The 27,828-nt window shown below is 51.5% G+C and overlaps 1 protein-coding gene and 1 long non-coding RNA gene across 10 annotated transcripts; both read right to left on the reverse strand.

Annotated features, from left to right (window-relative positions):
- Positions 1 to 211: 211 nt before the first annotated feature.
- PYROXD2 (pyridine nucleotide-disulphide oxidoreductase domain 2) lies at positions 212 to 27,772 on the reverse strand. 9 transcript variants are annotated; one of them, XM_058697421.1, is made up of 16 exons: positions 27,397 to 27,764; positions 21,967 to 21,986; positions 19,332 to 19,425; positions 19,174 to 19,247; positions 13,973 to 14,128; positions 11,657 to 11,810; positions 10,763 to 10,824; positions 10,569 to 10,666; positions 8,617 to 8,758; positions 8,078 to 8,212; positions 6,722 to 6,794; positions 6,303 to 6,459; positions 3,693 to 3,847; positions 2,877 to 2,983; positions 1,265 to 1,500; positions 212 to 494 (listed from the first exon to the last, which is right to left on the reverse strand). In XM_058697421.1, the coding sequence occupies exons 1-16, from the start codon at positions 27,449 to 27,451 to the stop codon at positions 407 to 409; spliced, it is 1,806 nt and encodes a 601-aa protein (XP_058553404.1). In that variant the 5' UTR covers positions 27,452 to 27,764; the 3' UTR covers positions 212 to 406. The 9 variants fall into 9 exon arrangements, 6 of the variants coding, with proteins under 6 accessions (XP_058553404.1, XP_058553402.1, XP_058553405.1 ...); XM_058697419.1 differs by having other exon boundaries at positions 26,562 to 27,763; XM_058697422.1 differs by having other exon boundaries at positions 1,265 to 1,385; positions 26,562 to 27,745.
- Positions 17,808 to 19,143, reverse strand: LOC131493192 (uncharacterized). Its single transcript, XR_009252508.1, has 2 exons — positions 18,424 to 19,143; positions 17,808 to 17,994 (listed from the first exon to the last, which is right to left on the reverse strand). It is a non-coding gene; the product is annotated as an uncharacterized LOC131493192 (long non-coding RNA).
- Positions 27,773 to 27,828: the final 56 nt, after the last annotated feature.

Below are 27,828 nucleotides of genomic sequence, written 5' to 3' on the forward strand. Positions count from 1 at the left end.
TGTGTATGGTGTGTGCCAGATACTGGACTAAAGTATGACCTGTTGTCCTACCTGATCTTTAGAGCCAATCCTTTACAGATGAAAAATCTGAGTTGAGCGAGATTAAGTAATGAGGTGGTTATAGCTATATCTATCTATATTCGTGTCTATACCTCTGCGTCTACTAAAGCATACAAAATATATAGTAATGTATAGAAAAGACGCAAACCACTTACCTAAAACATTGTTTTTAATAACACAAAACTGGTTCACTCATGAAGACATGGGTACCAGGTTAACAAGTATCAAATGTAACCTGTACATTTCTCCTAAAATAGTGCCTTGAGCATGAGGGCTTGTCTGCCGTATCCTGGGAAACTGACCCAACGGGGACTTAACATCTCAAGGGTGGATTCTTTGTCCTGGGTCAGAGTCGGTTCAGGGTCACATGCTCTTGAGGTCTCTGAAGACGACATGGGCTGCATTGCGTCCCGCGGCTCCCATGACGCCTCCTCCTGGAAGGGAGTCTCCCGTGAACCTAAGCGGTGCTCACGACCGTCCCCAGGGAGCAGGTGGGGCCAGAGCTCGTGGGGAAGCCAGCAAGGAAGCAGAGCATGGGCACCTGCAGGGCGGTGCTGGGGATGTGAGCATCAGAACTGGGACGACTATTAAGACAGATTCTGGGCTCACCTCCAGGCTTCCTGCTCAGAGCTCTGGGCAGGGGGCCCAGTGCACAGTCCAAGCACCTGCCCCCTCAGTCTGGAAAGCCAACGCACTGGATGGAGACCCTCTGGGTGTGAAACTAAAGCGTCAGACTAAAGGTTCAAGGGGCAAGGGGTGGAAGCTCAGACCCCTCTGGGGCATGTGCACAGGGGATGGCAGCCCTGGCAAGGTCAGCGAGGCTTGGAATGGACGCAGGCAAGAATTTTTAAATTAAGAAACGTAATGTTACCAATTCTCACTGGTCTGACATCTGGAGGGGGAGTTCAGGGACACGGGTCTTTCACAACCAAAGTTGGCATTTGGAGAGCCGCCTCTGGGGCAAATTTTTAAACCTCGTTTGGAGGAGGTGGGAGCTACCCCGAGGGTGTGGCCAGCTGGCAGAGTCCCCTCCTCCCACCTGTTTCCTGTGCACTGAGAATCCCCAATATGGGGATGGCCTGTTCTCATGGGAGTTCCTTGCTCCCCTCCGTCTCTCCCTGCCCCCCTTCTCCCCCGTCAGCAAGCTTCTGCCGTCCAGCCAGCCCCCACAGCCCGCACAGGGAAGAGGGCCCACGTCACTCACCAGGGTGGGCACCGCTGCCACAGAGATACAGGCCCTGGAGAGGACAGCGGTAGCTGGAGTGCAGGGGCACGGGGCGGGCGAAGTAGAGCTGGTCCAGGGTCATGGCACAGTGGAATATGTTCTGCGGGAGGCAGGGCCACAGTCGTTGACATAGGAGTGTTAGGGTCTTTCGTGCCTTTGCAGGTTTCTTCCCCTCCCCTTCTCCAAGGAAGGTTCTCTTCCTTCCAGCATGTTTTCTTGGAAAGGGGAGGGGAGAGAGAGGACAGTTGCATGTCCTTGGGCTGGGGATGGAGTTTTCCAGAGGCATTTTTCAGGAGGAAAGAAAGGTGAGGAGCACCTTCAGAGTGTGAGAGGGAAAGAAGAGGGAGGTGTTAAGTGTTTGCCAAGGACTACAAATCCTCCTCAGTCTGTTTGAAAAATGGAGGATTTGACCTATTTTGGCAGCCGGCTCATGTTTCCTTGGCCAAGACACCCACCTGAGCCTGGGTCCCAGGGGTCCAAGCCCCAGCAGAGTCACAGGGGATGGCAGACAGGGACAGGGTACTCAGGCTTGGTCCTGCTCCCCTGGCTGGGGTCCGAGCAGCTGGGAAGGTGTGGGGGCAGGGGGAGCAAGGGGAAGGGGAAGGTCAAACTTGCAGGGCGGGTCTGGACAAGAAGATCACACCTGCTTGACGTCCCTCCTGCTAACCACGTCAGCATGTCCCAAGCTGGGCTCCTCCTCCCCTACCCCCCAAGTCTGCTCTCTTCCACCTTCCCCACCTCGGTGGGCGACATCACCTTCCCCGCCTGGGCCTCCAGGTGGACCCTTCACGTCACCTCCACCCTGACCACATTACACTGAGACTTCTCAGTTCAGCCTGCCCTATGCCTCCCATAACCATCCACTCTGTTCCCTTCCCACCGTCTGGCCTTCTGCACTCTAGATCTGGACCAGCGCTGTCCAATAAAAACATAACATGAGCCACATATGCAATTTTTATTTTCTAGGAGCCACATTAAAGTTTAAAAAGAAAATGGTGAAATGAATGTCAATAATATATTTTATTTGACCTAACAGAGCCAAAACATTATCACTTCAACATGTGACCAATACAAATATTATTAATGAGATGTGTTCCATTTTTTTTTGTCCTAAGCCTTTGCAGGCTGGTGGGTGTTTTATGTGTACAGCCCGCCTCAGTTTGGCCTCACCCACTGAAACCACCAAGAGCCACGTGAAGCTGGTGGCTGCAGTATGGACCTGGCCTCCTAACTGGTCCCTTTGCCTCCAGTCTCAACAAGGCTTTGATAAATCAGAGAGGAAAGTCCAAGGACCTGCTACCTTAAGAGGGGAGCTCCCTCTGAAGAAAGCCAGATGGGAGAGGTGGCCATGGATGTCCAGACAGGGGACATCCTGGTGACTTTCTCAGCAGGCACTGCCTCTCCTGTCTGATCTTACTCCTCCCCACTCCCTAGGTCTGACCACTTCTCTGTCCCCTCTCCACCGTGGTCTCTGCACTGTCCTCCCTTCTCGATACGGGCTGGGTGTGGAGAGACAAGATAAAACCAAGTGGGCAGGCCAGGGAGTGGGGGTGCAGGGAGAAGAATGTGATGAGGGATGCCTTATACTCACCCCTCCAGGAAGCCCAAAAATTCTCTCCAGATCAGGCGGTGTGAGGATGTCCCTGCCCACCACGGAGCCCTTAAAGCCAGGGGCGTAGGCCTCGATGCAGTCAAACACTGATTACAGAACAGCAGAGAAACGAGATGGTGTGAGCAGGAAGAAGAGGAGACGCCATGATTGTACAACTTGGCACATGTGTGAAAATTCATTAAACTACACACTTAAAATGGGTCTATTTTTATCATATGCAAATTATATCTCAATAAGCAAAAAATACACAAACAGTCCATGGGCAAGTAAATAATTCATTACAAAGGCCTCTGGGTCCACCCCACTTTCCCACCTGCTCATCCCAGCCCTAAACACAAAGTTACTTGTCTCCCGTGTATATGCAAAGCTTTCTTCACCTCCTTGCTCTGCTCAAGCTGTTTCTTCGCTTGGAATGCCCATTGCTGCCTGGCCAACTCCCATTCTTTAAAACCCAGCTCAAATGTCTCTTCCTTATCTCTCTGGCACATACCTTCCTTCTTCGACTCACAGAGTAAGTTGTATTGTAAGACTGGTTTCTCTATTCATCCCCCCAAATCCCGACTGGACTGTGAGTAACGTTAAGGACAGGAATCGTGTCTTTCAGGCTTTCTTAGCCCAGTGCCGGACCCTAGCAGGCACTCCTTGTGTTGACTTGGGTTCCCTTGGGTTCTTCTCTCCCTTTGGGGGCAGGACCTGGCATTGTTAATCCTGAATGAGCAGATAGGAGGAGAGGGGTCCAGTGGGGCTGCACGGCCACCGGTCACTCTGGAGACAGGACGGTCTGGCCCTCTTTACCTTTGTCTGCATAAGCGTTTCTCTCCTGCTCATCCCACACCTTGCCTCCAGCCAGCGTGTAGGGAGTGTACTGTGTGAAGAGCGAGACAACATGGCAGCCGGGGGGAGCCAGGGTAGGGTCCAGCGAGGAAGGGATGCAGAGCTCAATCATAGGCCTGCCACATGGGGGAGGAGAGAGGGTCAGGGGCAAAGAAGAGCAGTTGCCCTGAAGGAAGGGCTGGGAGCTTCTCTGAGGTGCCAGGGACATAACGAAGGAAGGCCCGGGGTAACCTGGTGCCAAGGTCGCTGTCTCTTCGAGGCTGTGGTGGTTGCTTGCCTGCACGGGCTCCGTGTCCCCCAGGACAGTCCAGAATGCTCCAGAGGATCTCCCAGTCCCTCACCAGCCTCCCCACCCCCCGCCCCAGGGCCTCTGGTCCCCTTTAGCCTCCTTCCCCAATGGGTGCCTGTCCCCACCTTCCTCCACTACAGCCTGGGCTCTGCCAGGCCTCTCAGGTCTCCGGGGCCCAGCGGGCAGCACAAACAAAGGAGGGAAGGGGCCAGGCCTAGGGCAGCAGGTGCTCAGGTAGCCGGACTTCATCCCCGGTCACCTTTCCCTGAGCAGGCTGGGGAAATCAGAGCTTCCGGGGCTGTGGCCAGCAGACAGAACCCTGAGCGGTTTCCCACCCCCTCCCCTGCTAACAATGCCCCGTGTCCTTGGGGCACGTTTTCCCTCTAATCTCCACATCTGACCACCTTCAGGCCACGTGAAATGGCCTTTTCCCTGCATCCCTCATTTACAACGTGTCTTCTGAACCTGGATGTCCAGTAGGCAGCTCCAGAGTAACCTGTCCAAACCCGAATGCCTAAAGCCTGCTCCTCCCCAGCCAGACACACCAGATCCCCCTTCTTCGTAAAGACAAACACCATCGTTTAGCGGCTCCTCTTTCTTGCTCACACCTGACTTTTGTCCAACAGCAGATGCTGCCAGCTTCACCTTCAAACACCCAGTATCTGGCTACTTCTTTTGCTGTTGTTGTTTTTAAAATTTTTTTAAATGTTTTATTAATTTTTGAGAGAGAGACAGAGCATGAGTGGGGGAGGGGCAGAGAAAGAGGGAGACACAGAATCCGAACCAGGCTCCAGGCTCTGAGCTGTCAGCACAGAGCCCGACGCGGGGCTCAAACCCACGAACCATGAGATCATGACCTGAGCCGAAGTTGGACACTTAACTGACTGAGCCACCCAGGTACCCCTATCTGGCTACTTCTTGTCACTTCCACCACCCCTACCCTGGTCTGGGCCACAGTCCTCTGTCTCTTGGATTCTGCAATAGTAACCAATTGCAACAGATGCCTTTTTTTCTCCAAACAGTGGCCAGAGGGGTCTTTCCAAAATGTAAGTCAGGCTGTGCACAAACTTTCCTGGAGTAAAAGCCAGGAGTAGCTTCCAGGGCCCAGCAGGATACAGCAGCCGTAGCTCTGGGACCACCCCCCCACTCCTCCCTTCACTCCCAGGTTCTCTTCCTCTGGCCTCTCTGGTCACATCCCTGTGCCTGCAACACACTACTCCATTCCTGCCCCAGGGCCTTTGCACCTGACTTGCCCTTTACCTGGGTGTTTTCCCTCAGATATTGATAAGACTTATATTCTCAATTTTTTGGGTCTCTGGTGCCACGCTACCAGAGATGCCTTTCTTTCCTGACCTTCTTATAAAGGCTAGCAAATCCTCCCTTCTTCTGACCTATTTTTCTCCATATTATCAGTGCATGTTTGTTGATTGTCTTGTCTTCCACAACAGAAGGTCAGTGACCTGAGGGCAGAGGCCATGTTGACTTTGCTTGCTACTCTGTGCCCAGGTTCCTGGACTAAGCCTGTTACAGAGTAGGGGCTCCAAAATATTTATGAATGAATAAATGGGCATTGCCTTTTACCCTTCTCTCAGGGCACTTGTCCTCTTTACCTCATGCTATAAATATTTATGTGCCTGCCTTACGATAAGCTCTGTGTCTGTTTCATGCCCCTGCCTGACCTCCAATTCCCCCAACCTGTACTCAATAGAGTCCCGCCCAGAAAAGGTTTTCAACAGGCTTTGGTGGAAGTTGACAGTATGGAGAGATACTTGCTCTTGTAAGGTCCCTGCCTGTTCCCAGAAGGATGGAGAGACAGCTGGGATGGGAGGTAGGAAATGCTTTTTAGAAGTTTTCTATGAAAGCATCTTATCAGAGACAAGAGAACATGGAGCAGGGGAATCAGGTGAGTGTGTGCCCATTGATGGGGCTGCCAAATCAGAGAAACCCCTTCTCTCCCAGAAAACATTTTCTGCAATTCTTCTCCAAGGCCAGTGCTGTTTTCTCTGCAGTCCTTTGCTCTCCTGCTAATACGTGACACTTAGCTGAACCATGTCCTACTCTTTACTCCTTACCTGCCCTGGCCCACAGGCTTCTTGTCTAGATGTACTTCCTATCCTTGGACTTAAGTATGGGTTTAGGCAGATTCTGAGACACTGTGAATGTTTAACACCAGGAGGAAGAGGCAATCCTTGCCATGTCTAGACAGACCCCTCACCCACCCCTCACCTGGCCCATGCGTGTAAGATTGTAACAGGGGACACCAAAGCCCAGCGGCCACCCACCTGTGGGAAGGCAGGCCATCCATGGCATCTTCAAAGGCCCGGTGGAGGAGGAGGGTGTCTTCACAGTTCAGGTGGATGGAGCACTGGTGATGGGGCAGTGGCTGGCCCCCGGGAGCATTGGGGGCCGCCAGGAAGTCAGGCAGCCTGTCGACAGCCACTGATGGACCAAAGAAGAGGATGAGGGCCCAAAGGCCCATGTCCTCAGACCCCAGGATCCTCCTTCTCTACCCATCACCCTGCTCACCCAAGTGATGGACTGGAAAGAAAAAGTATCAAAGAGTGTTTCACCTTCAAACTAGGGGGCAGGCTGGAGGGCAGAGAATAGAGGTGATGATGTAGGCCAGTTCTTCCCAGACTTGGAAATTTCTCACTCAGGTAATGTCAGAAGAGACAGCTCTGCAGTCTGGTGTGCCTCTTACCATTGATCTTGGTAACAGGTGACTGGGTGTCTAGTCGGGAGATCCTGTCCACGAACTCCTCAGGAAGCCATTCCTGGAAGAAGGTTCCATGAAAACGCCTGGGGATGGCTGAGGCCCCAAGGGGCTGCCTTCTTCCTTTGCTCAGGATGGTCCCTCAACCTCTACTGCCAGAAATCCTCTCCATCCTTCAGAGCTCAGCCAAAGCACCTCCTCTGTGAAGTCAGCCTGGATCCCCTCCAGCTTAACACTAATCACTTCTTCCTTTGAGCTCTGCCAGAGCAATGTATATGGCCCACACCAGCTCCTGCTTTGGATATGGCCAGTGGGCTACAGGCCCCTTTTCTCCTCTGGTCTCCAAGCTCTTGTAAATCTTGGTTATTTCAGAATTGTCTTGACAAGATGCTTTTGAACAGATGTTTGTTGAATTTTCTTAGTGGAATTACTCAGAAAAAGTGGTATCTTGTCCCCCCCCGCCTCCCCCCCAGGTAGTCCCAAGAATGGTTGGGACCTCCATACTCATATACATATTATCATATCTTCTGGTGACAGGGAAGGTGTGATCAATTGCAAAAATTTCCCCCAATCCTCACCCCTCCCTAGATACACACACCTCTGTAACATCCTCCTACTGTGATTCTGCGCTTGTGACAAGTTCATGTAAGAAAGTAGGATGCAAACAGAAGCCTGAAAAGCACCTGCATGAATGAGTTTGCTCACTTTTGTCCTCTGCCAGGCCCTGAGAACATGCCTGGACTCACATTGGAGGATGAAGGACACATGGAGCAGAGCTAATCAACCTGGTCATTCCAGCAGAAATCGTCCTGGATTAGCCCCAGCCAGCCAACCTGGGCACATAAGTGAAGCCAGCCAAGATGAACAGGACCCACTAGTTGACCCACAGCTGATGGAAGGTACATGAGCAAGCCCAGATCGGCTGAACTCAGCCAAGTTCAACTGAATTCTCTAGTTCTGTGTGCTAAATCAGTATTCTTAATATATGCCCACAAGCTGAGCATCCATATGGCCATAGATAATTGACACAGATGCTGGAATTAGCATTGGCTAGAGGGGGAATCAGGGTAGTAGGGTAACTCTGGATTAAAAGTCAGACCCGGGTTCTAGCTCCGGCTCTGCCAATCGCCAGCTGCATGGCCTAGGTCATCTCATTCCTTCGGACCTTCCTTCCCACCCGTGAGGCTTCTTCCCTGTTTGCTACCTGCCTGTTGGGTAAGGAAGAGATGGCTTCCCCCAGTGCAGATACCTGGCACTTACATCTCCCGTCCTCATGCAGTCCTGGCTCCCTTGACCAACACCCCCCATGTTGGCGGACAGCTTGCCTCCACCCTCAGGCCTTACCTGTGGTGTCAGCTTCAGGAAGGTGACCTGTGGAGATGCGTTGGACAGCACCACCTTACTCCTCACCTCCGAGCCGTCTTGCAGCACCACTCCTTGGACGCGCCCTTCGCTGCTCACCTGCACTTTGGCCACTGCCTAGAGCCCACCAGAGTGAGGCCCCAGAAACCCCCCAGGAAGAAAAATACAGTTGGATCTTGGAGGATTTCCATTGTCTGTGCTGCTCTGGGGCACTGCCAGCTTCCGCAGCCTGAAGCCACCCTGCTGGGCTCTGCAGCAAAGTGGTGAAGACTTAGCCCACTCACTCTAATGGAAAGGCTCAGCCCAAACGGGGTTAGGGGCCAGAGAATTCAAAAGGGGTGGTCCGAAGAACGGGGACCTGGTTGACAGCTGCCCAGCCATTAACAGGCTACATAAATTCAGCCCCTTGATTCCAAGCCCCACGTTGTGCCTCAGTTAAAGGAGGACCTTCTGAATATGACATTTGGTTCTATACTGAGATCCTTGCAAATAATCAGGGTAAGGGGTAGGGGGACATTCACCTTTTCAGTGAAGACACTTGCTCCATGTGCAGTGGCTGAGCTGGCGATGGCATCAGAGAGGGCACCCATGCCACCCTGGACATAGCCCCAGGCCCCTTGCATCCCCTCCAGGCCCCCCATCACGTGATGTAGCAGCACATACCTGAGGACAGACCACTGGGATTTAATCCCAGAGCTTAGGTGCAAAATAGACCTTTCTTTCTGGTGCCATTAGCCTCTCCCTCCCCCTGTGCTGCCTTTCCCAACAACCTTTGAATGGGCACTGCCTCCATGCTATCAGGTGCCGTCAACCCTGCCTCCCAAAGAACTTTCCAGTTCTTGCTCCCTGAGGCCTTTTCCCTGATCCAGGCCTCTCCTCTCATCCCTAAACTGCTGCACTGATGTTCTTCTGGTTGGACCACTTTCTCCCACCCTTTCTTTCCTGCAGGCTTGGAGCCCAATCTCAAAACCCAGCTGAGTCCTGTCACTTCTCTCCTTTGATGCCTTCACTGGCTTGGTGCTGCTCTCAGGGTCATTGCCAGTCTCTGAAAATGACCTCCGGGGCTCCAGCCTCCTCCCTCACCATGCTCCCTGTTGCGGTCCGCACTCCTGCCAAAGCAAACCCCCGCATCATCTGTGCTCAGCCCCCAGTGTCTGCACATGCTGTTCTGGCAGCTTCAAGGCCCCTTCCTCCCTCGTGTTTGTTTACCTAATTCCTCCTGTCCTGAGAGTCTCAGATTAAACATGCCTTCCTCCTGGAGACCTTCTCTGACCCTGGACAGCATTGTTTCCCTGCTTTACCCCCATCCTAACCCTCACAGAACTCCGGTATCATCATCTGCTCTGTGTCTACCCCTCCTATTAGGATTTCAGCTCCATTCACTACCTGGCCCCAGGTCCTGGCACAGGGAAGTGCTCCATCAATATTGACTGAAAGAATTAATGAAGAAACAAATTACTTAAAGGCACACTTCATAAACTGGGCAGTAGCTAGGCCTCCTGGAGACCTACAGAGAAAAGGACAGAAGGCACCAGCTGGAACATCCAAATTGGCTGGTGGATCACAGAGTTGGCCAAAGTATGGCAACCGCTGCCAACCCCCTTCTTCCATGGCCCTGGGGAATTCAGAGCTGGCTTAATGTGTGTTGAAAAACCACTTCCAAGGGTGGTTCTCATCTTTTGAGAGAAAAGCCACGTTGATGCAGCTTCTAGCTGCATCTTGTGATACACCAGAAATGGCCCAACACTTGGCAGTATCCTCTATCCCAAGACACATACACCACACACACGCACATGCACACATACAAACGTACACACACACACCCCACACACCCTCCGTTCCTGCTCCTACAAGTGGCCGTTAACTCATCCCATAGGTACAGACTTCACTGTGTCTGCCTGCCCCCTCTTGGATCAGGCTGTCAACACAGCCCCCACCTATAGTGTTCCACCCTCACCAAGGTGTGTGTGTGTGTGTGTGTGTGTGTGTGTGTGAGTGTCTTGGAACCCACGGAAAGGAACTTTGTGTGTGTGTGGGAGGGCTAATGGGACTTTGTGGGAGGAGAAGAGATAAAAAGAGAGACAGAGAAGGAGTGAAAGGGAGAGAGAGACAAAAGAAGGAGGAAGGGGGGAGGAGGAGGAGAGTGGGAAGTTGTTCATGTTAAGATATACCAGTGGGAGAGAGGTTTTTCTCGCTGAAACAGTAAGGAGTAGTGGCTAAGAAGGAGGATTTTGGAGGGTCAGACAACGTGGGCTGGAAATCAGTTCTGCAACCACTAGCTGTGTGACTTCAGGCAAGACCTGCCCCTTCTCTGAGCCACGGCTCTCAGATGTTGCTCTGAGGGTTAGATGGGAGCTTGGCTTCGTGCCCGGCTCACCCAGAGAGCTCGGTGAGCGGTAATAGCAGCTGTTAGCACTTGTGGGGGATTCACTCTGCTCTCGCTGCACCCCTCACCACCACGCCCCACACTCACCCACTCCCCGGAGTGTGGGGACTTGTCATGGCTCCAATCACAGCATCCGTTGCCAGAGTGGCTTTTAGAGGCTCGGACTCAAACCACTGATCCAGCACCTAGGACAGCAAAATGTCAGGGAGAAGGGCATAGGGACCTGGGGAGGACAGTCCCCCTCAATGTGGGGTCCAGCCTGAGGCTGGGGAGCCCCTCACCTTTGTAATTGGAGCTGTGAGGACCTGGTAATACTGGGGCAGCTGGGCTCCCAGCACACGACCTAAAAGAGAAGACCCATAACGCATAGGCTGAGATAGGCAAGAAAGAGTCAGTCCAATCCATGATATCTCTGCTCCTACCTCTTTATCTGTAAAATGGGAGTAATATTTCATATCCCAGGAGCTACTGTGAGGACTGAGTGACATATGTAAAGCATTTGCAAGTTCATAGGCACTTAATACATTTTAGCTGTTAGAATTATTTTTGGGAAAATGTTAAGTTGTACCTTATTCCCTTACTTCGAACTCTGTAAGGCCCATACCCTGGGAGGCAGCCAGCTTGGCCAGGCCATTGCTCTCAGGCTGATTCACACTACGCCGGAGGCTCACGGGGCAGAAGGGCTCTGAGGACACGGATCGTGATCTTTAGCTGTTGTAGCCCCAGTGCCTAGCTTAGTGTCTGGCACACAGCACTTGCTTAATACATTTCGTCGCATGAAGCTTCTTGGACTGGTCATCCGAGAGGCAGTGTCTACTTCTGGCATTTGTGATAGATTCTATTGGCTCTGATCGGTCCTTCACTCCTCCCCGAATCCACACACTTTGTCCATGCAACTCTGCAGCGTCTCCCGCTGGAAATCTTTCCAGTTGCACTCCTCCTTTCCTTGGGGTCACCCTTCAAAGTGAACTATTTGCATATAAGCCTTTTCTCAGGCTCTGTTTCTAGGGCGGGCTGGGCAAAAACCTTCTCCCCAGAGTACTCGGACAGCCCCTATTAATTGGTGGCAGGTGGCAGGCTGAAGAAGGTTCAGGCTTTGGTCCAATCATCGGGAAAATGGGCTCAAGTCCCCAAAGGTCACTCATCATACCCAGATGCCTGCACTTTGGACTTACCTGCCTGCAGCAGGGGTTTGAGGGTGGAGAGCGACTTGAGCCTTTGCAGCAGGGAACCCCTCTGGAAGGCCTCTGCGTCCACCGGCGCTGCATCCAGCAGAGGGTCTATGGCTAATGCCAACCGATTCATGAATGCCTCATATTTGGGGAAGGCCTGGAACAGAGAGCCCTGAGTCAAGGCCCCATTGCTTAGAATCCCACAAGGACATTGCCCCACTGCTCTGCCCTCCATGCCGCCCCCATGTGGCCTGCTGCTCCTAGCCAGGCCTCCGTGACTCCTCAGGCAAATTACTCCCAGTTCTGGGTCTGTGAGCTGATGTCAGCGCTAGGGGAGGTCGGAGAAATCCTGAGCAGTACATGAGCCAGTAGGGTGGTGGCAGGGACAAGGAGTTATGCTGGCCAAGACCAGTTGTCAGCCACAGAAAACTGGCAAGTATCCTAGGATGTGGTTTCTGTGATAAACCGTGAAACCACTTTAAAGTTTCTCTTCTCAGTCCTGTCTTCCCGTGTATTACTGGTAAAAGAAAGATCCCTTCCCCTGTATTCCAGCATGATGACTATTGTTTCCTGGCCTGCAAATCCCCTCCATCCTCTTGTCCTATCCAGAAACAGAAGCCTACTCCCCATCGCCCCACAAGCCCCCCCGAGCCGAGTCCATTTCTCTCTTTCTCTTTTTTTTCAGAATCCATTTCAACAGAGTGGTTAGGACACCCACCCTTCCTTCACTGGGTGGGTGACAGGAGCTGGGATGGAGGCCTCTGCCACCAGGGCCCTGTCTCAATCCTCAGCCCTCACCTTTTAATTTTTTGGTTCATCTATACTCATGAATATATCCATGGAATTTTAATAAGGTTACAGAAGGAAAAGTTCTGTGTGGAAGTACATTTGAGAAGTCTTGATAAAAATGACCTTAGCAGCCTTCTCTACAGTAGGCCTTTAATGTGACAACATGAAAAGATAAAACCGGAATTCGGTTTCCTTACTTTCCACCCCAGGATGTGGCCTCTGCCTCCTGTTCCTGTGGTCACTAGCACGCAAGGCCTCAGCCACTGTCCTATAGGCCTGGGGACGTGGCCTTGTCCTGAATCCTCTCTGGTGCATCTGACATGGTCAGGGTTTAGAGGAGAGGGTGGAGGCAGGCGTCCCCAGCCTACTGCACAAAAGAGAAGCACTTTGAAAAAGCAAGCTCCCCAGGTGATTCTGCTCATCGGCCAGGCTTAGAAACCATTGGCTGAAGAGAGATTCTGTGTGTCTGCAGTTCTCTTGGTTTTACTCAACCATAGAGTACAAAAAGCAACACACATGGATTGTATTAACCTAGGTTCTCCTTACTGTCCTCACTGAGACATGAGTTAATACTATGCCTCAGCTTGTGTCTAGGCTTGGTACAAAAATATGTCCATTTAAAGAATCTATATCTGCAACACCAGTCACACCAGGCCCATAAGATTATTCAATGACTCAAGGGGCACCTGGGTGGCTTAGTCAGTTAAGCATCTGACCTCAGCTCAGGTCACGATCTCACCGTTTGTGAGTTCGAGCCCTGCATTGGGATCTGTGTTCACAGCTCAGAGCCTGGAGCCTGCTTTGGATTCTGTCTCTCCCTCTCTCTCTGCCCCTCCCCTCCTCTCTCTCTCAACAATAAATAAACATTAAAAAAAAAAAAAGATTATGCAATGACTCATATACATGAAGGTACCCAACAAATTCCTTATAATGCAATCCCAAGGGAAAGCTATGCATTCTCCATCAGACCTATGTCCCTCCTTCCAGCAGACCGGCATGCCATCCTGGACAATTTCTTGCCTTGGGCTGCCTGGGGATTAATGCCAGATCGAATGAATATTACAAATCTCTTGTCCTAAATTCCTGATCCAATTCATTCTATCCATAATTGTCTCTGATCCTCCCTTCATTCCTCTTTTTTGGCTTTCATGGACTTTAATATTGATAACCACCTGGAGTTCTAGTTGTAAGCAGGAAAGATGGAAAGCACCGTAGTAGAAGTACATACCGGTGGATTCCCTTTTGAAATTCAGCCAGCAGAGACCACCTGAACAGTGGCCTCATAGGTTTGAGGGTCTCCAGTGTCCACCGGCCTTAATCACTGTCTTCCATTCCCTTCTCTCTGAAGTGCTCGGATCAGAGGCTACCACAGACTGGAGCCCTCCTAGGGCAGGTGGGGTGGCCTGTCCCAGCCCTCGTGGCCTTTGGACGACATGCTCTAGGATGACTCCGACCAGGCCCAATTCCTTTCAGGAGCCACCTCCAGGCTGGCAAGGGAGGAGGAGACCCGTTGCCAGTCCCTTTCCCTACCTGCGCATCTCTCCGCGAGAACTGGGCAATCTGCTTCTGGTTTTCCGCCATGTCTGTGCCCAGAAGAAGGGACCTGGGGACCTTGTTCCCTGTGCCCTCTTCCAGCATTGGGGTGAAAGAGTAGGGGTTCCGAAGATGAAGCCTCAGCCCGTGTTTCTACAGAACACACATAGCAAAGCAACATTTTAAGGGATCTGTGGCCTCTGCCCTTGACCCTTCTCTGATTGGGTTCGCAACAATTTAGGTCTCTGCAAACAGTTCCCCGAGGCACGTGGCACTGGTTCTTACATTTTCTAATGTAAGTGCATAAAAAGCGTGCTTGCCCAGGCACTCTTTGGCAGGCCACGCCATACCACAACATGTCATACCACACCATGCCACACTACATCACACAATCCCATACCACACTATACCACACCACACCAAGCTACCCTGTGCCAAGGACTGTACTAAGGTTTACAATGATCACCTTACAACAACTCTAAGTACATTGTCCTCACTTTACGAATACAACAACAGAGGCACAGGGCAGTGACATAACTTGTCCAAGGTCACCTTGGGAGGTGGATCTGGGTTTCAAAACCACATCTCTGTGACTCCAAAGCTCTGACTCTCAGCACTAGTCTATAACTGCCCCCACTTCAGAAATAAATAATTAAAATTTAGAAAGACACAATAAAGCAATGGTTATGTGAAAATCCATACTTACGAGGTAGATAAATTATTCACATCAAAAAATTTTATTTACTTTGCAGACTCATTTACTCCAGGGTCACTTTAAATGGAAGTTCCCTTGATGCATTTAAAATATGATTTGACTTAACAAATATTTGACTGGCAAACAGAACTTTCCAAGAGCACATCTACTTCTTCAATGGAGGTACAGATAAAACACAAGGGGCCTGAGCTGGCCCCACAAATAAGACTTACTATTCCAACTAAAGACTTCTTTTTTTCTGAAACCACTTTATTGAGGTAGGAGTGACATACCAAAAGCTGTACGTATTTAATGTGTTTAACCTGATGAATTCGGCACCTAGAGACTTCTTTCCCAGATCCTTGGCCAGCTCCCTCTCCTCTCTGACTGCTCTGTTCACATGTCACCTGAGCAGCAAGGTGTCCCTTACCAGCCCAGCACTTTCTGCCCCCTCGTCTTGCTTTATTTGTCTTTGAAGCACTTACTGCCCCCTGGCTAACTGCATACTTAGTTACCCAGTCTCCCCCAAGTGGAATGTCAGCTCTATGAGCTCAAGGGCATAGCTTCTTTTCTCAGTGCTATATCCTTAGCACCTAGATATAGTGCAATCAATACGTATTCTGTTGACTGAATAAATTGAATGCCATGTTGCAGACCAGGTACATGTCCAGAGACAGAAACAAGATCTGAGTAGAAGTTCTGGAAAACACAAGGAAACCAAAAAAGCCCTCTCCAACAATTACAGCTGACATTTCCCTAAGCCAGAGATATTCCAGATGGCGGGACTGCCATGGGGAGAGCATTCTGTGGAGGTGAGTCCAAAGGTTTGGTAGGGGTTTGGGCTGGAAGACCTCCAGAGTCCTTTCTAACACCAACATGGGGAAATGTATTTGATCCAAGCTGGAGAAAATTTCAGGTTGGTTTCTCTCAGGTTAGTCTTTCTCACCCAGGAAGCATCCTTAGTTTCTCCTTTTCCTTTCCCCTCATCCCAACAGTCACCAAGTCTCACTGGCCGAGTCTCCAGAAGTTGTCTACTTCTCTCCATCTCCACTGCCCCTCAGCCCAAGCCACCATCTTGTGAACTACCGCAGCCACCGCCTCACCCATCTCCTTGAGACCACAGCCGCTTCTACCACATTCCACACCACCCAGCAGGCGGACTGACCTTTCATGAAGTCATAGACTCCATCCCTCCACTTCTCCTGCCCATGGCACTCAGAGTAAAATGCAGTCCCTCCTTCACAGCCTACAAGGTCCTATGTCAACTGATCCGGACCCCCTCTCCCACACCCTCAGCTGCCCCTCTGCCATCACGGTCTACTTTCTTCTGCCTTGGGCCTGTCCACCTCTACTTCCCTCTGACTGGAACGTTCTCTGCTCAGGTGACCACAAGGCTGGTGACTTCTTAGCATCCACATGTCAGTTCAAATGTCACCTCCTCAGGGAAGTTTTCCTGGTTGCCAGTCCAGGCTGGACTTCTGGTCCTTCACTACCATATTGTCTTATTTTCCTTTCTTTAGGCAACACCTACCTCTACTTGAAGTTCCCTTCTTAAGGCAGAAGCCTTGCTGCCCCCATGCACCACAGTGTCCCCAAGGGCTTCTCCCAGTGCGGGACACAGGGAAGGGGCTCAGAAACGTTTACTGAATGAACGAATCAATAACCCACCCCAGATAAGGGACCCAAGAGTTATTTCAAGTAGAACTAATTGAATATGATTTTTTTTTTTTGTCTGACTCAGGACTTTCTCATCAATTGAACCTTTGCCATTCTTGATGGCTTTAATTATGTGGTGTCAGAATCAGAAGAGGGATGTTGAATCACCATTAGATTGGTTCAGATCGTGCAGTTCTCTTATAAAAACAAAGCCCTTCTTCTGATTTCCCCACAAGTGTTCTCAGCATGCATAGCACCCCGGGTGGAAATCGCTAGGAAGGGACAAGGTGTATATGAGGGACCAGAGGTAAGGGAGATCTAAAGGGTGTGGTTCCCGGGCCCCAGCATAGTCCTGCAGAATCAGCCCTCAAATCAAGGTCCCCCAGGGTCCCATCAGTTTCCCACATTGTTCTGACAGACCTGAAAGTTTAAGAGCCTTGCATCAGGTTTCCAGGGAGCAAAGTGGGAGCACACTGATCTGGTTGAGACCCGGAAGAACAGAGAGGGAGGGGAGGGAGGACAAGGGGTTGCCACTTGAATGAGGTCAAGGCTGGCCCAGGAAGAGCAGGATAAGGCAGCCCCTGGCTGATTCAGGAGAGAAGACCCCCAGGGCAGAACTCTGCCCTCCCAGCCTGGATTCCACTGCTTAATGTGGGGTGGCTATCAAAGCAAACCAGGATAGTGGATAGACCCGGGAGGCGATCCAATCTGATGTTCTTGTTGACAGCTGGGGAAACTAAGATCCAGAACGCAGGCCCCATTGAGGCCCCGAGTGGGTGGGGTAAACCATCCTCTGGCTCAAGGATGGAAGAGACGCAGTGGCACGAAAGGCTAGCCTCACACTTTAGGTGAGGGCTTAGTCTAACCGGGGACAGGCCTGTAGTGGCCAGGTCTGATAGGCAGTGGCCGGCCCGGGTCCCCGGGTCAGCTGCCTTTTCTGCGGCCTCAGTTTTCTCAGCTGCTACATGGGAGTTATAGTGCTAGCTGACAATTATTGAGTACTAACCATGCCCCAGGCACTGCACTAATGATGAGCGAACCTATTAAAACCACCACAATAGCCTCACCATGTAGGTACTATCACCATCCCCACCTTACAGATGAGAAAGACGGGGCGCTGGGAGGCAGCTGATAAAACCATCAAGCAGGGATTCAAAACTGTTAGGTCCCAGGGTGTGTGAGCTCAGCCCCGTCTTCTGCCCAGACCCCACCTGGAGAGCTCCTGCCTGTGACCTTGTCCATTGCAAACTGTAACGTGCAGGATCGCTATCAGGATGCCTGTGGCGGCACATTGGACCTCAAGAACAGGGAGAAGGAGGCAGGTAGACCTGATGCAAATTCTGTCATTTCCCAGTGTGTGAACTTAACCTCCCAGCACCTCGGTTCCCTCGTCATAAAACGGGAACACTAAAACAATTCTTGTCTCACAGGTGCAGCCCAATTGATAGAGCATTAGAGCTTGTAGCCCAGGTTGTGACGCTGGTAATTAAACTGTTCTTTATTGTTGTCTGGAAAGAGGACATTCCTAGAACGACTTCAGTTGCCCTGTTGTAGACGCCTTCCAGGTTGCCAGTGTCCTGGTCGATAAGGTGCTCCAGGCTCCGTCCGGGATTAATTCTGTGCATCACGAAGCAGGACTGTTCTGTCCCATGATTTGGGCACCACGCTCCTATTAATGCAGCCTAAGGTTAGGGGTCAAGTCATACACTCAATTCACTTGGGAGTTTCTAGTTAAAGGAACCCTATGACAGAAAACATTTTCAAATGAGTAACTTCTATAAAGAGAACACTCGTGGAAATTTCCATTCTGTCATCCTGAGTTTTCAGAAGTTACATTTTTCAAAAGGAGGGTCTACCCACAGCCCCCATCCGCAGCCACATCTGCCACTATGTATAATGCGTGCATTTGCAGGTTGCCTTCAGCACTAATCTGGTGTGGACTGCGGACCAGAGACCCTTTCCCAGGCCTTGGCTAGATTTCATCCGGTCCTGCCTGGTTGGCCGTGATTTCTCTCTCTAAGTAGGCAACAGTGGTTGAAGATCTTATTATAAATTTCAAACTTTCAATTTACAGCAAAGTTGATGCTAAAGTGCTCACAGCTTCTTGTATGGATGATACACAGGATCCTTTTCCCTGAGTAGTGGTGACCCAGGCACAAGCAGGGAGAAGCTAAGTGGGCTCCAGAAATGCGGGGACCGAGTTTACAAAAGAGGCAGTGATCTGCAAGGACAGGGGCAGAGCTGGGTCAGCCTGTGGCCCAAGGTTAAGCTGACTAAGAGGAGTCATCTAGGGGCCAGTCAGCGTTCTCAGGACCCCTCAAACAGCCCAGGAGCCAGAGGAGCTGAAAATCCCTGGGGTCCAACTTCCTGCTCAAGAGACTGAGAATAGTAACAGGATCTAAAGATTAATGAGGGAAGAAATCGGGCTCTTGTCAGAGGCCCAGGGGTTCAGGCAGGTACCCAGCGAGGGCCAGGTGACATGCCAGGAGGTGATGGGGCCGGGCAGAGCTGGAACCCCAGTCCCGTGCAAGGCACCAGCCAGTGTTGCATGCAGAAACATGGGCCTGGTGTTCACAAGGCTTGTTCTTCAAAAGATGTCCAAGTTTTATGTGAAATTTCCCATTTTTAAGGCACTGGGTAGGCTAGACAAAACCCATCTGCGGGAATGCACCAAGGAGAGCATGTGGGTAGACAAACCCTTGGATAGAAGAGAGACCCCAGGTGCAGGGAACCACGTGGGTGCAAAATAGGGAGGCTTCACCCCAGGTGGGGAAGCTGGAACCGCCCCTCCCCCACCATCAGGCCATGGGTAGAACTGGGGGGGGGTGCGGGGGGGGGGCAGTTCTACCTTCAGCTCCAGGTCGATGTAAATCTGTGGCCTCAGCAGGCTGAGGAGGTAGGATGCTCGGGAGAACTTAAACCCTGAAATGGAATCCGATAAAGACAGTCACCGGTGGTCACCACTGGTCGCCCTCTGCCACCCCCACACCACCTCTCAGGGCTCACCTGGGATGATCTCCTCAGTGACAGCTGCACCTCCAATCACTGGGCGTCTCTCAAAGACTGCCGTGTTCACCCCCAGTCTCTGCAGGTACGCCGCCTGGGGGGTACACAGGGTCTTCCCTTCATCGCTGGGGCCCACCTGCCAGCTCAGGGTCCTCGCTACAGGGCCAGCGTGCCACCCCTAGGCTCATGCTGTTCCCGCTTCTGGGGATGCCATTCCCCTTGCTTCCTCCGTAAATTCGCACTTTCCCAGATGTCTTGCAAGATGCAACACGACTGGTCCTGCCCCTCCATGTCCCAGCTGAAGGTGACCTTCCCTCCCGCATGGCCTGGGTGGCTCTGGGAAGTCACACTGCACCCTGCCCAGGCCCGCTCAGGGTGCCCATCTCCTCTAGGTGAGGGCAAGCCTCATGCCTCCTCAGAAGCACAGAGGCGGCGCGTGAGCTTGCCCAGTGAGCACCAAGCTAGAGCGCCAAACTCTACTTCCTCTTTTTGCTGGAGCGGCCTCAGCACCTAATCCATCTGGCCTGTTTCCTCCAGTGCAAACACGGGCCTGATGATGGTAACACCCCCTTGGCTTGCTTCACGCACTGATCCCTGACACACAGCATGTGCCCAAGAGAGGAAGCTACAGTTACAGCACAGCTTTATTTGGGGGGCGAGGGGACAAATATTGCAGGGATTTTATTAATTTTTCCTAGCACTTAGTGGGAAATCAATAAGTATCTGTTAAACTGAACTGGACCTGAGTCTACAGACCTGCATTGCTGGTCCTCCCACTACCATCCCTGCCAAGATAACGACAGAAACGGTGTAACTCAGAAAGCTTGTTTTTAAAAGTTTACTTGGCAATGACTCTGTGCCAGACCCTGTGAGTGCATCACCCCATTTAATCCACCTCACAACCCTAGGGGCGGGCGCTATGATTCTCCCCATTTCACAGATGAGGAAACTGAGCCCAAAGGAGGTAGCTTGCCTCAGGCTCACAGAGTAGAGGTGTTGGGAATTGAACCCAGATGGTCTGGACTCAGGATCTATACTCCTGACACATCTCAGTGTGGAAGAAAAAAAGCCACTCTGGCATTGGGAAGCCGCCTGGCCCTTGGCCGTAAACCATACTCTCCCATCACACTTGAGCAGCCTCACAGAATGACAACCTCAGACTGAGACCATGATAAATGGGACAGAACAAGCCCATCTCACAATTTTGTCTGAGTACAAACATAAAACAAGGGCTCTGGGTCACCCACAAGATACCCAACACCGCCCCCTCTCTTGGCCAAAATTAGTGGTTGCTGCTTCCTTACCAGTTATCCTCTCCTCCTACTGGTCCCTCTCCCCATAGATAAGATTTATCGAGATGCTAGTCGCAGGGGCATTCCTGCTCTGACAGTATCCAGTGTAGAGCAAACCCCTCTTTTGCCCCCCAGATCATCCAACCAGAGTTCATATCCTAGAATAGGCTCTTCTTAACCCCCTCCTCCTGAGCTGCCTCCCGCCCCCCCCCCCCACCCCAAGCCAGTCACCACCCAACTCCCTGAATGGCAGGGCTGCGTCTGGGTGGGTCTTCGGCTAGAGGGCACTGACACCAACCTCCCTTGGGCTAGGAACCTCCAATAACAAAGAGTCCCCATCTGTGAGGCTTTGTGTGGCTGGTCCTTAAGGCACGTCACTTGCTGGCTTTATGGCAACTCTGAGACTGGGCATTTTTATTCTTTTACCGTGGTTGAGATAGCCTAAATGACTTGCCTTGACCTTCACAGATAGAAAGTGGCAGAGCTGGGGGATGCGCCTGTGTTCATATTAACATGAAATCAATGTTTTAAATTACTGATCAGTTGAGTTACATAGCACTCCCTGTAAAACGTTCAAGTAAAACTAATATGTCAGGGAAAAGGATGAAGATTTCACGCAAGTCTCACGGCCCCCTCTCCCCAGCATTGTGAAGTCCTCCTGTATGGATATTCTAGAGCAGCCTCTGCTTCAGGAGGATGTACCGTGCTTGTCTTGTGAACACCTCTAGCACACACTTTAGCTTTCTAGGGTACAGGGACCAGAGTTTGAGAAGCACAGCCTCAGGATAGCCCTGACCTGGCTCAGCTTTGGACCTAGAAGCCAGTGGTGTTGGGGCAGGGCCCTGCCACCTCTGCTAGCCTGGCTTCCTCGCTGTCTCCAGGGTATACCTGGGGCTGTGTGGCTGCTGGGTACTTCAGGGTGACACATGGGAGAGACCCAGCTGTGCAGCACAGGGACTATATACACAAGGACCGCCCCCTCATCTGCAGTCAGAGGGCCCCACCCACCAGGCCTCAGCTCTCCAGGCTCTGACATGTCTCCCAGCCTATGTCAGTTACATATGCTCCCACCTCTTCATCATCTTGTTTCTGAAAGCTCCCTGACTCTCCCAAAGTCATGGGGGAAATGCACATATGTTATGGAGAGGATAGGAAAGAGAGCCTCTGATACTCTCCTTAACTACCAAAGAAATCCATTTGACAGCCACCGATCAGTGCCCTGGAGAGGAGGCTAGCCGGCCTCCCCATGTCTCCTGTGGCCCACACCCTGCCTGCTTCCTCACATTCCGGCGACAACCTCATGTCCAGGGGTCATGAAGTGGGGCAGAGGGGGAGGTACTCACAGCCACCAGCCCATTGTGTCCTGCAATGAGACAAGGGAAAGAGGAGGAGAGCAGCAGTGGTCAGCAAGCAGACAGACATATACCTGAGGAACGTGGTCACCCATCCCTGTCCCCATGCTCATGAAGATCCTGGGGACGTAGCAGAGAGTTGGATGTTGCAACAGCATCTAGCTTGATGCCATAAAACACCTGGTCTGTGGGGAGTCAGAAAACCCTGGTTCTTGACCTGGCTCGAAAAATGTCCCGTCACCCTGGCCTGGCCAGTGGCTCCACGCTGGAGTGAGGGGTGAGGAGAAATCCGCAGTCATCAGACAAAAGCTATCTCACGAAGCCTCGCATTGCTGGGCTTCCCAGCACCTGGGGATGAGCAAGGGACTGGTGAGGGAGAGTCACGGTTTCCGTGGCAGGGACAGAAGGGGAGCGTGGCTGGTATGCTGCTAGGCAGACAAGCCCTCCTTGTCTGGTGTGGAATCACCGGCCGTCCAGGTGCGTGCTGGGCATGTGGATGGCTGCTGTGCAACATGGCTTGTTCTCCCCAAGCATGGTTCACTGTAGTGCCCCGGAAGGCTTTAGTCACATGACTTTGTCTTTGTCAACCACCAACATTCCTGGGGTAAGATGGGAACAGTTCAAAATGAAGTAACTGAACACAGCTTACGGAGTGCCAGCTGATTGGGTGAACTTTGCTATTTTACATGTTTAAGTTTCTTTCCAAAGATCTTAGGAGGGCTGCCCCTGGGTTAGGAGCCCTAAACTTGACTTGGGATCCCATGTTGCACACCAGGCCCCCCTGGTAGCAAGTGCTTCTCCTGTTTCGAGAAGCTTCAGGACCACCTGAGAACCCCTCCCCAGAGTCAGCTCAGCAGGGCGAAGGCGGGGCCCTGGGACGGATTTCTCACAAGCCCCCAGGTCATTCTGATGTGGCCATCAGAGCCAAGCACAGCCGGTGGGGTGGGAGGGCCTCTTCTTCCCTCACTTTCAGGATATCGCGGAGCTGCTGATGAAGAATCCCTTGTCGGGCAGAGAACAGGCCCTGGTTGTTTTCAAGTAGTGGGGACAGGCCTTGTCTGGAACACTTGGCACACATTCCTCCTTGGTGACAGAAGGTCACTATGAGTCTTCAGGGATGTCAGTAGAAGACTATGTTCTCTGAGCACCAACCTGAACCCGGCGTTCACTCAAATAAAACGTTCAGCCATTAATTTGACAAACATCCATAAATAGGAGGCAGCAATGACCCACATGATGGATTTCTTCATGGCTGAGCTGATTTTGTTTTACATTTTCCACACAGAGACTCCCAGAATTTGAGAAGTCATTGAGCCAACTTCTCTTCCATTAAAGGAACCTCTAAAACAGAGCTTTTCAACTCCCTTTGACCATGAGCCACAGGAGGAAGTACGTTTTACACTGTGACTTGGTACATAACCCACCTAGAAATGTATTTAACAGACAAAAGCTTCATGAACAATATCAACTCATCCACGTGATAAGCATGTGAAGATCCATTTGATTATATTTCATTTGGAAAGACCAGTTAACATACTGTTTTTATATATTTTGAAAAGTTTCTTATTAAGGTTTAAAAAATATGCTGGATGGGATTCATGAATGGGTTGCAACCTGCAGTTTGAAAAGTCCTGCTCTCTAATATATACATCAAATTAAAGGCAGACTGTCCTGGGCTCAACCTGGTTTCTGCTATTTACAGAACATGGCCCTCGGAGAGTCACTCTGACCTGCCATGAGCTTTGGGCTTCTTGCAGTGTTGGAGGGAGAAAAACCAATAATATATGTAAAGCACCTGACCCTGGGCAGGCCCACAATAAATGGTAGCTATTTGTCTCTTGAGTAGTGCTGATCATAAATCTCAAAAACTGAATAAAAGCTTCCAGGCAACTCAGTCCAGTTCAGTCATCACACGTTAGCCCATAGGTGCACAAACAGACCTCAAATGACAAAGGTCAAGATCCCATCAGCCCAGGACCCTCTTTCCTCCACTAGTCCATCCCCAGTCCTGCCTGGGCCCTCCTGTGGCTTCTGGTGACCTCTCCTTCCCCTGTGAGGGGGTCTTAAGCTATAGGCTCTGATAACCTCCAGCCTGACTCCAGGGATCCATAGATAGTCAGGCACGTGGGGCTTGTGAGGGAAGCTGCTCTGGACTCGGACTTTCAAATGTGGCCTGCAGCCGCCCGCGTCAGGCCCACTCCAAATTCTGGTCAGATGTGCTGACTTCCACTGAATCCTAATCACCAGGGGCAAGGCCAGGAACTGCATTTTAACAAGCTCCTTGGGTCACTCTTAGGCATATTTAGTCAAGTGACTAATCAGGGTCATCTTCAAGGTGGCTCCCAGGTAGTGGTGTGACCTCAGGGAGCAGAGATAACCCTTCTCTCGGAAGATGGCCACTCTGTTCCTTACTTGGTCCCCAAAAGCCCTTAAATGGGGCTTCCCTTTATGCGTAGCAATTAAACAATGTCAAGCAAAAACTCACACCTGAGACTCACACACATGTGGGCAATTCACTCTGGCATCTGGTGACCTGGAGTCAACTGTCCCTGCCAGAAGGCAGGAGGGGTGTGCCGTCACCAAGGGCAGAAAGGGAGTTGGGGGGGGGGCGGTGCGCAGTGCCATTTACTGCACCCAGTTAGGTCTACAGCTGGCTTCCCCCAGCCAGGAGGTTTGTGACAGTTGTCAAACACAGCCATTGCTACAATTTAAATTATATAAACTTATGGTGAAATAAATTATAAACAAAGGTAATACATATGCAAAACTTGTCAACTTCCCTACATCATATTACTATGTGTCACAATTACCTATGCTCTTGTGGTTTTTTACCTCTGAGCAGCCGTCAGCAGGCTGCGCTGTGTCACAGTGTCACAGTGGGCTGCTGCGGCTCTTTTCCAAATTCACATGCAACTGCGTCACCGTGGTAACTTGAAGAAGGCCATGGTGGGAGTATTTGCACCATGAAAGTCAGTGAACATTACATGTCGTGGCTCCATGTATTGCTTTGTTGATGGTTAGAGTTATGAAAGCAATGGAGAAAACGCTAACAATGCAGATGAAACCCAACCATGTGCTGTGTCCCTGGCTGTCCATCGTGAAAAAGCACAAAGAATTAAGAAAGTATTCTCCCAGAACGGGAAAAACATGATCTATTTGAGCGAAGTCTCTCCCGTCATGGAACAAGTGAAGTTCAGATGTACCTTTGTTGCTTTGCTTCGCTTCTACTCTTTGAAGTCAATCAAAAGGTCAAACATTCCCTTGGGCACTAGCCTTATTTGTCAGTAGGAACCAGAAGGTTGCTAAGTGTAGCAAAAATCCCAGAAATTTGGGGAGAGCCAGTTGGCCACCTGGAATTTAGAGTATTGCAGATCTTATTTGTAAAATCGTGTGCTATGCTTCTTTCATTTCAGTATTTATACTAAACTTACGTATATGTGTTTGCACACATTTTTCCCTGGAGAGGCGACCGTTAAAAACATTAACTGGCCATGACTGCTCTTAGAACATACAAAAATGAAGAGATGTCAGGACTGGATGCAGCTTTAAAACTGTGTAACGAGGGGCGCCTGGGTGGCGCAGTCGGTTAAGCGTCCGACTTCAGCCAGGTCACGATCTCGCGGTCCTTGAGTTCGAGCCCCGCGTCAGGCTCTGGGCTGATGGCTCGGAGCCTGGAGCCTGTTTCCGATTCTGTGTCTCCCTCTCTCTCTGCCCCTCCCCCGTTCATGCTCTGTCTCTCTCTGTCCCAAAAATAAATTAAAAAAAACGTTTAGAAAAAAAAAAACAAAAACAAAAAAAACAAAAAAACTGTGTAACGAACGTCTTCTTTCAATCCTGCCATTTTCTGTCTAAGCCCAGTGGGAGAGAATGCCAGAAGAGGCCCCTAGGGAGTGTGAATGGAGGGATCTGAGCAAAGGTAACCTTCTCCCAGCCCCACGCCCTCACACAGTCACGTGTCAGAATCACTCTGTAGCCTGGGGGTCAGCGAAGTGCAGCAGATGTGCAAGAAAGACAGCAGGGGCTGTTAGCCTCTGCAGACATGCGACTCATTTCTATTTTTCCCTAACCCCCCTTTATAGAACCTTCCGGTTTCCTTGGGGGATACATGGTCTTACTGGTGAAGTGGTGGCGACCAGAAGTCAGGGCACTTGGTATGACTGGATTTCATGGGTCTGTTATCCCAAGGCTCTTTCTTTCCAATCCTTGTGTACCATACGCTTTCTAAGAATCTGGTGCCAAGGGGCTAATTTTGCAGGAGATACATGGAAACCACTGCGCTCACCTATTCTTCTCCGGTCATTCTAGAAGGGAACACCAAAGCCCAGAGAGGGCAAGAGTATGCCCCAGACCACACAGCAAGTTGATGGCAGAGCCAGCCCCACAACCTTGGTGCCTGCTCGAAGACTAAGTGGGCTTTCCACCCCCACCCCCCGACTCTGTTCTGGCCCAAACCCTGGTCATCCTGTGGACGGAGGAGAGGGAGGGGTGGGGCTTGGGAGTGCACCCCCCCCAACTCCATTCCCCCACTCCCCGGGCTCTGAGCAGGGCCGCCTTCCTGCCCCTCAGCTCCAGCACATCCTGGTTACCTGCTCCTATCACCACGGCATCGTACTCAGGCTTTAGGCGTCCTCTGACTTCCCAATGAGCTCCTCTCCAAGCAGGGCAAGAAGAGGCACCTATGACGCGGCTGAGTCCTCGGCCACTTGCAGCCATTTCTGCCCAGTACTAGGCCAGGAATTTGCTTACAATCAGCTTTCTGTGCTGCCTGGGCAGGGGGAGGGGCAGGGAGCGAACAGGAAGAGAGGAGGAGCTGCAGTCCAGCTGCCGTACTTGGCTCTGGGCCAGGACTACTTGGAGGACATGCAGCCTGCAGAGTCCACGCAGGGCAGTCTCGGGAGGTCACCCGTTCACTGGGCAGAAGTCGTGCCACCTCCAAAACGTAGAGCAGGCACTGTGCGGTTAACTCTAGGGCTCCCATGTGCGGGGGGCTGTGCCGACCACAGTCCCCAGCCTCTCACGGAAACCCTAGAACCCCCATTTTATGGACCAGGACCACTGAGGCTCAGAGAAGGGACCGGGGAGGTCATGCAGGCAGAGAGTGTGCTGGCAGGGCCCCCTCCCCAGCACTGTCCTGCTTCTCATTAAGGAGTTTAATGTCTGGGATTTGCTGGGGAACAAGTCCAGAGGACGTGCTGTGAAACTGCTCTAGGGCCACAGCCTTCCGCCTGCAGGATGGTGAGGGGCTCGACACCCACCGCAGGCCCAGGCAACCCCACAGGGTCTCCGTGACCAGAGCCTCAGTACAATGATGGCCACATCTGTCGCTGGGGTCCCCCCGAGAGCTGCGTGTTCTCTCCCAGACACTTGAGCACCCTGCACTCAACAGGCCGCCTCACAAGCTTGCAAGGGATGGGGTTTCACCTTTTTCTTTTGAAGGCCTGGTCATCTGTCTTCTGTCTTTTGGCACCTTTCCCATTTCCCCAAATCCTCAAGGATTAAAGATCACATCTGCAAAGATCTTCAGCTAACACCCTTCCTTGCTACCCTCTGGCCTGGCTTGTATCAGGTGCTCCTTTGTTCTCTGCCCATTGGCTAGCAGGCCACCGCTCTACGGTAGGAAAAAAGCACTGTAGGAATTGAGTGTCTGTACTGCTATGACATCTGTCAGTATTCTAGAAACCCACTATTAGAAATGCATCTTAAGGGGCGCCTGGGTGGCTCAGTCAGTTAAGCGTCCGACTTCGGCTCAGGTCAGGATCTCGCGGTCCGTGAGTTCAAGCCCCGCGTCGGGCTCTGGGCTGGTGGCTCAGAGCCTGGAGCCTGCTTCCGATTCTGTGTCTCCCTCTCTCTCTG

The sequence above is a fragment of the Neofelis nebulosa genome, chromosome 13 (genome assembly GCF_028018385.1).
Source record: "Neofelis nebulosa isolate mNeoNeb1 chromosome 13, mNeoNeb1.pri, whole genome shotgun sequence".
Classification (NCBI taxonomy): domain Eukaryota; kingdom Metazoa; phylum Chordata; class Mammalia; order Carnivora; family Felidae; genus Neofelis; species Neofelis nebulosa.